Source organism: Salvelinus namaycush, chromosome 2 (assembly GCF_016432855.1).
Source record: "Salvelinus namaycush isolate Seneca chromosome 2, SaNama_1.0, whole genome shotgun sequence".
Lineage (NCBI taxonomy): Eukaryota > Metazoa > Chordata > Actinopteri > Salmoniformes > Salmonidae > Salvelinus > Salvelinus namaycush.
Window position 1 is genome coordinate 7,664,771 of NC_052308.1, and position 8,015 is coordinate 7,672,785.

An 8,015-nucleotide genomic window follows, 5' to 3' on the forward strand; every position below is an offset into this window, starting at 1 on the left:
CCCACAATCCCCTGGAGGACTCACACCCACAATCCCCTGGAGGACTCACACCCACAATCCCCTGGAGGACTCACACCCACAATCCCCTGGAGGACTCACACCCACAATCCCCTGGAGGACTCACACCCACAATCCCCTGGAGGACTCACAACCCCAATCCCCAGGAGGACTCACAACCACAATCCCCTGGAGGACTCACAACCACAATCCCCTGAAGGACTCACACCCACAATCCCCTGAAGGACTCACAACCACAATCCCCTGGAGGACTCACAACCACAATCCCCTGAAGGACTCACAACCACAATCCCCTGGAGGACTCACAACCACAATCCCCTGGAGGACTCACAACCCCAATCCCCAGGAGGACTCACAACCACAATCCCCTGGAGGACTCACACCCGCAGTCCCCTGGAGGACTCACAACCACAATCCCCTGGAGGACTCACACCCGCAGTCCCCAGGAGGACTCACAACCACAATCCCCTGGAGGACTCACAACCACAATCCCCTGGAGGACTCACAACCACAATCCCCTGGAGGACTCACAACCCCAATCCCCAGGAGGACTCACAACCACAATCCCCTGAAGGACTCACACCAACAATCCCCTGAAGGACTCACAACCACAATCCCCTGGAGGACTCACAACCACAATCCCCTGAAGGACTCACAACCACAATCCCCTGGAGGACTCACACCCGCAGTCCCCTGGAGGACTCACAACCACAATCCCCTGAAGGACTCACACCAACAATCCCCTGGAGGACTCACAACCACAATCCCCTGGAGGACTCACAACCACAATCCCCTGGAGGACTCACAACCACAATCCCCTGGAGGACTCACACCCACAATCCCCTGAAGGACTCACAACCACAATCCCCTGGAGGACTCACAACCACAATCCCCTGAAGGACTCACAACCACAATCCCCTGGAGGACTCACACCCGCAGTCCCCTGGAGGACTAACACCCGCAGTCCCTTTGATGGATTTCTTACAGTTTTGAAACTGTTGCATGTTTAGCAGTCGGAGCTTTGGGCACGGATAGTTTTTTGAAGGTACTGTGATTTTGATTTACTGCAGGAATAACACCTACAGCATAAAATGATATGTTCATAATACTTTGTTTTGGAATGTCAATAATTTAAATAATTCCAAAACGTTATTACAATTTGGCTATCAGGAAGCTCGTTTAGGTCACTGGCAACATCTTCTTTACAGAGTTTTCAGTGAAAGAGTCTTTTACGTTTTCCTGTCCAACATTGAACTGATTTGAATATGAAATAAGAGCTAGTGCGTGCTATTGCTCATTCCCACTTCAATAAAGAAACACTTGTTTACATTGGGTCAACAAGTAGGCTATGTGAAAGTGTCAGAGAATTATCCGCATAGCACACCATTTGATGACAAACTGTTGTTTTTCATTATTTCATCATCTAAACTTTATGAATGTGGCCAATGCATTGTATCTCCACACCTACAGTATATAAACATATCAAATAGAAAATACTGATGTACTACTTTGACCTTTGACCTGTAAATCTTCATGACTATTGTAAACTACATTTCCATTCCAGGAGGCAGCAGCCATGTCGAGTCCGGGGGAGAGTCTATCATCAGAGGGCAGCAGCCCATTGTTACCGCCCCGCCTAGGTCTGCCCGAGAGCAACATGGGACACAGGGCCGGGGCTGCCTGGGAGATGGAGGACACCAAGCCCTGCATGGAGGCTCTGGAGCATTGCGGCTTTCCAGGCCTCTACCTGTCCTGCTTCGACATGCTCTTTACCGAGGACTCCGCCTGGCTGGTGAAGGTGTCCGAGGCCTCCCCGGGTCTGGCCTGCGCCATGCCTGTCCCTGTACCCAGGATGGCACACGGGGAGGAGCCAGAGCAGTGCCCCGTCATCGACAGCCAGGCCCTGGGGCTCTCCCCGGGGCTAGAGGGCCAGGAGGAGGAGCGCTCCCTGGAACAAGTCCAGAGCATGGTGGTCGGAGAGGTTCTGAAGGACATCGAGACGGCCTGCAAGCTGCTCAACATCACCCCAGGTAGGTACTGCTACTGTAGTAAGCTGCCACTCTCATTCTAGAATTATTATTATTAGAGTTTGTGGATATTTCTGTTTGAAGCTATGTTCTGTGGTGGATACTCATTCCATGTCCAATGTACAATTAATTGATGGTTGTTACATCAGCATTCAGTGCATTTCATATTTGATGTGGGCTACAAACCATAGTCCATGCACTTTCTCCTAATTGTTATTCTATGGCTGCCATCACTGCATGATCCTGTCTCCTTTTCAAGAGCATTAAAAGAAGGTCGACTGACTGAAAGCTCAGGCATAATTAAAGAAATCAAATGAAAAATCGAATCAAATTTTATTTGTCACATGCGCCAAATACAACAGGTGTAGTGTAGACCTTATCGTGAAATGCTTACTTACAAGCCCTTAACCAACAATGCAGTTCAAGAAATAGAGTTAAGAAAATATTTACTAAATAAACTAAAGTTAAAAAAATTATTACATGAAAAGTAACACAAGAAAATAACAATAACAAGGCATAAGAGACAGTAGCTGCAACATTATGTACAAAAGAATTTACAAACAAAGCGAAAAAACTAACAAAATAGCATAGAATGTGCATCTGACTGGAAGTGTGCAGAGACTTTTTCCAGTTTCTCCAGTTTTGCCTTTTGCCTCCAGCACCTTCACTAACCAGCTGTGGGTGTGCGGTAGATTCTGCTTATTATCTAATAGCATTAAGAACACCATGGCCGATCATTCTAGCGTATTCATGCATTACTGTCCAGGTATTGACAGAGGTATTGATATATTGATTCAGAGCAGACACGTCTCCCTGAGACAAAAGATACTCCTGCTGCTAGATGGTAATGGCTGGATGACAGCTCGATGAAGAATGATATCTCTCTGACGCAAGTCATGTTTGTCTGCTCCAGGATCTGTATAATCCCAACCTTTGCATGCGTTTAACAAATACCCAACAGGACTTAATGGGAATGACGTTGTTGCTCGCCTGCCAACAGCCGTGTACACAGTACTTGGGTTAGGTCTGTTCAACTGGCAAAGCAAACAGCAGGTTGAAGGAATACAGTACTGTATGTGTACTGTAAGATGTCTTCAGTCAGTCACACCCTGACATCTCAGAGCCCCTCGTCCTGCTGCTGCTGCTGTTGTATCAAAAATGTGGTGTCATGGTGCGTTTCAACTGATGAAAACGATTGTAGAGTACACAACAGAACAGTACCGTACCTTATGCAAACCATCATTCTCCCCAGCTCATGCCTGTGATTAGAGTTTACCCAGAGTGAACCTCACAGAGAAAATACTAGTCAAATAAACAGCTTGAGATGAAGACAGTGATAGGCCTCTGACTGACAGCATTTGTGTCTCTATATGTCTGCATACATACATAGATACATATAGGGAGGGATCTATTCAGGCAGTTAAAGGGGGTTACCAAAACAACCATGAACACAGTAGAGACGCTAGATGTGTGTGTGGTCCCTATACTACAGTGTTACTTGATCTTTGATCTCACACACACACACACACACACACACACACACGTTTTTTTTTACCCTGAAAAGATCCTTCCCTATTGAAGGTCAACAGACATGCAGTTGACAGTTATCGTAAATGTTACTGCTAGTTAATAGTACTGCTAGCTAATAGTTTCTATAGATGTATAGGGGACTAACCAAAAAAAAAGTGTATTTTTTATTTTTTTATCTGTTATCCCCAGACCCCATGGAGTGGAACTCGGGGAACGTTCAGAAGTGGTTGCTGTGGACAGAGCATCTGTACAGACTGCCTCAGGCTGGAAAGACCTTCCAGGAGCAGACTGGGAAAGACCTGTGTGCCATGAGTGAAGAGGACTTCAGGCAGAGGGTCCCTCAGTGTGGAGACACTCTGCACGCCCACCTGGACATCTGGAAGTCAGGTGTGTTATAATAACTGTATGACTGGTGTGGACAGTCAGGTATGCTATAATACACTGGACACAAATACAAACGCAACTTGTAAAGTGTTGGTCCCATATTTCATGAGCTGAAATAATCTATACCAAAAAGCATTGTGCACAAATGTGTTTACATCCATGTTAGTGAGCATTTTTCCTTTGCCAAGATAACCCATCAACCTGACCGGTGTGGCATATCAAGAAGCTGATTCAACAGCATGATCATTACACAGGTGCACCTTGTGCTGGGGAAAATAGTAGAACACTCTAAAATGTGCAGTTTTGTCACACAACACAATGCCAAAATTTCTGCACAAACTGTCAGAAACCATCTCAGGGAAGCTTACCTGTGTACTCGACGTCCTCACCAGGGTCTTGACCTGACTGCAGTTCGGCGTTGCAACCGACTTCAATGGGAAAATGCTCACCTTCGATGGCCGCTTGCACGCTGGAGAACTGTGCTCCTCACGGATGAATCCCGTTTTGAACTGTACCAGGCAGATTGCAGACGTTGTGTATGGTGTTGTGTAGGAAAGCAGTTTGCTGTCAACATTGCGAATAGAGTCCCTCATGGTGGTGGTGGGGTTATGGTATGGCATATGGCTGCCCATTGTATCAATGTTAATTTGAATGCACAGAGATACTGATACGAGATCCTGAGGCCATTTGTCATGCCTTTCATCCACCCCCATCATCTCATGTTTCAACATGATAATGCACAGCCCCATGTCGCAAGGATCTGTACGCAATTCCTGGAAGCTGAAAATGTTCCAGTTCTTCCATGGCCTGCATACCCACCAGACATGTCACACATTGAGCACGTTTGGATGCTCTGAATCGACGTGTACGACAGCGTGTTCTAGTTTACGCCAATATCCAGCCACTTCGCACAGCCATTGAAGAGGAGTGGGACAACATTCCACAGGCCACAATCAACAGCCTGATCAACTCTATGCGAAGGAGATGTGTAGCACTGCATAACGCAAATGGTGTGGTTTTCTGATCCACACCCCTATTTTTTAAAGGGTATCTGTGACCAATAGATGCATATCTGTATTCCCAGTCCATAGAATAGGGCCTAATGAATTCATTTTGATTTACCTATTTCCTTACATGAACTGTAACTCAGTAAAATCTTTGACATTGTTCCATGTTGCGTTTATATTTTTCCTCAGTGTAGCTGTATCACTGGTGTAGACAGTCAGCTGTGTTATAATACTGTACCTGTATCACTGGTGTAGACAGTCAGCTGTGTTATAATACTGTAGTTGTATGACTGTCATAAACATTCAGCTGTGTTATAATACTGTAGCTATATGACTGGCGTAGACAGTCAGCTGTGTTATAATACTGTAGCTGTATGACTAGCGTAGACAGTCAGCTGTGTTATAATACTGTAGCTGTATGACTAGCGTAGACAGTCAGCTGTGTTATAATACTGTAGCTGTATGACTAGCGTAGACAGTCAGCTGTGTTATAATACTGTAGCTGTATGACTAGCATAGACAGTCAGCTGTGTTATAATACTGTAGCTGTATGACTAGCGTAGACAGTCAGCTGTGTTATAATACTGTAGCTGTATGACTAGCGTAGACAGTCTGCACATACTGTCCTACTGTTTTCTATAGTGAAGCTTGTATTATTCTGTTCAAACAATACAACAATAATCTCTCTCTTTTTATATCCCCTTCTTTCTCTCCCCGCAGCTGCCTGGATGAAAGAGAGGTGTTCAGTTGGAGACAGCAAAATCACAGGTAGGTTTAGCCTCTTCTCTAGTAGCTTTGTTAGGACAGAAAGTGACATGAATCTCGTTTCTCCAGGACCAGAGTGTTGTTGGCCCTTGGGAAGGAGTAGTCACAGTTGTGTTCATAGCTCCTAGGTAGAAGAGCAGAGGGTCATGTAAAGTGCAGTCTTGTTAGCAAATATGTGTCTGTGCATGCTCATCCCTCCCCCCTCTGTGCAGGCGGAGAAGAGCTGTGGTTGGAGGCAGACTCGTCGTGCTCAGGCCAGCCCATCCACCTGTGGCAGTTCCTCAGAGAGCTGCTCTTCAAGCCCCACAACTACGGACGCTGCATCCGCTGGCTCAACAAGGAGAAAGGTGAGCCAGGCAGGCTGTGTGACCGCCAAAAACTGGGATGGGATAAGTTCAGAAGTATTTTCAACTCTGCAATAATCCATCCTCTTCTCTCTTCTAATTTTTATTATCATTTTCTAATTTCATCAAAAAGACGGAAAATGACAATGGAATGGAGTGACAATGTATTCCATATCTAATCCCACTCTGCTGTCTGCCAGGTATTTTCAAAATCGAGGACTCTGCTCATGTGGCGAGACTCTGGGGACGGAGGAAGAACCGTCCAGCGATGAACTATGACAAGCTGAGCCGCTCCATACGGCAGTATTACAAGAAGGGCATCATCCGCAAGCCTGACGTCTCCCAGAGACTGGTCTACCAGTTTGTCCACCCAGTATAAGGGGAAGGGGGAGGACAAAGGCCTACAAAGAAAGGGCCACACGATCACACCTTGGTCTTGAACATTACACAACTGAGCTGAAAAGGGGTACAACACATGCACTGGCCAACCCCTGTCAGTACACATACCCTTTGCCAGTACTGAAGTGTCAGCTGCCAAAGCTGGCAAATTAAGATTTTATTTTTTTAACGCAGAGAAGAAATTTGAGACAAACATTTTAAGTGATCTTTCTCTGGACTGCCCCCCCACCCCTGCCATCTGAACTGCCTTTTTAATTTGCATGATCTGCCTGTCCTTGTTTTCCTATTGTGTCATTTAACCAATAATCAGTATCTTAAAACAACACTGTAGAATGAAGAACAGTTTGTTGTTTGTTAATTTATCCGATCTGGTCCCCGTCCTTAGTCTGGGAATGTATTTAGGAGTTTTGCTTCAGTAGCGTTCAGTTCTGGCAGTTATCCAGAGGAGCAAACAGCTCCCTCTTTTTTTATTAAATCACATGGCACACTTCGGAATTCTCCCGAAAGGCATTTACAATAGAGAATTAGAGCAGTTCACTGAACCTGAATGGGAGTGCATCAACAACTCCCTGACAATAAACTCAAACAGCCACCACAGTCATTCGACCCTCTCCTATATGCACGCTCCATTAACCCACAGTGGCAAGAAAAAGTATGTGAACCCTTTGGAATTACCTGGATTTCTGAATAAATTGGTCATAAAATTAGACAAACACAGTCTGCTTAAACTAATAACACAAACAAGTATACGTTTTCATGTCTTTATTGAACACAACATGTACACATTCACAGTGTAGGGTGTAAAAAGTATGTGAACCCTTGCATTTAATAATTGGTTGAACCTCCTTTGGCAGCAATAAACTCAACCAAACATTTTCTGTAGTTGCGGATCAGACCTGCACAACGGTCAGGAGGAATTTTGGACCATTCCTCTTAACAATACTGTTTCAGTTCAACAATATTCTTAAGATATCTGGTGTGAACCGTTCGAGGTCATGCCACAGCATTTTAAATCGGGATGAGGTCAGGACTCTGACTGGGCCACTCCAGAAGGTGTATTTTCTTCTGTTGTTGATTTACTTCTGTGCTTTGGGTCGTTGTCCTGTTGCATCACCCAGCTTCTGTTGAGCTTCAATTGGCGGACAGATAGCATTACATCCTCCTGCAAAATGTCTTGATAAACTTGGGAATTCATTTTTCCATCGATGATAGCAAGCTGTCCAAGCCCTGAAGCTGCAACGCAGCCCCAAACCATGATGCTCCCTCCACCATACTTTACAGCTGGGATGAGACCTAGATGTTGGTGTGCTGTGCCTTTTTTTCTCCACAGTGTTGTGTGTTCCTTCCAAACTTTAGTTTAATCTGTCCACAGAATATTTTGCCAGTAGTGCTGTGGAACATCCAGGTGCACTTTAGTAAACTTCAGACGTGCAGCAATGTTTTTTTTGGACAGAAGTGGCTTCTTCCCTGGTGTCTTCCCATGAACACCATTCTTGTTTTGTGTTTTACGTATCGTAGACTCGTCAACAGAGATGTTAGCA

General features: G+C 45.3%; 1 protein-coding gene across 1 annotated transcript; it reads left to right on the forward strand.

Moving 5' to 3' along the window:
• Positions 1-1,604: 1,604 nt before the first annotated feature.
• LOC120024206 (SAM pointed domain-containing Ets transcription factor-like) lies at positions 1,605-6,998 on the forward strand. The gene is made up of 5 exons (XM_038968397.1): positions 1,605-2,048; positions 3,765-3,962; positions 5,687-5,734; positions 5,944-6,078; positions 6,276-6,998. The coding sequence occupies exons 1-5, from the start codon at positions 1,676-1,678 to the stop codon at positions 6,452-6,454; spliced, it is 933 nt and encodes a 310-aa protein (XP_038824325.1). The 5' UTR covers positions 1,605-1,675; the 3' UTR covers positions 6,455-6,998.
• Positions 6,999-8,015: the final 1,017 nt, after the last annotated feature.

Excerpts from the sequence above, each read along its gene's own strand:
- LOC120024206 (XM_038968397.1), top strand. The coding sequence starts at position 1,676 with ATGGGACACAGGGCCGGGGCTGCCTGGGAGATGGAGGACACCAAGCCC. Across the intron at positions 3,963-5,686 it reads CCTGGACATCTGGAAGTCAG|CTGCCTGGATGAAAGAGAGG; the intron begins GTGTGTTATAAT and ends CTCTCCCCGCAG. Across the intron at positions 6,079-6,275 it reads CTGGCTCAACAAGGAGAAAG|GTATTTTCAAAATCGAGGAC; the intron begins GTGAGCCAGGCA and ends GCTGTCTGCCAG.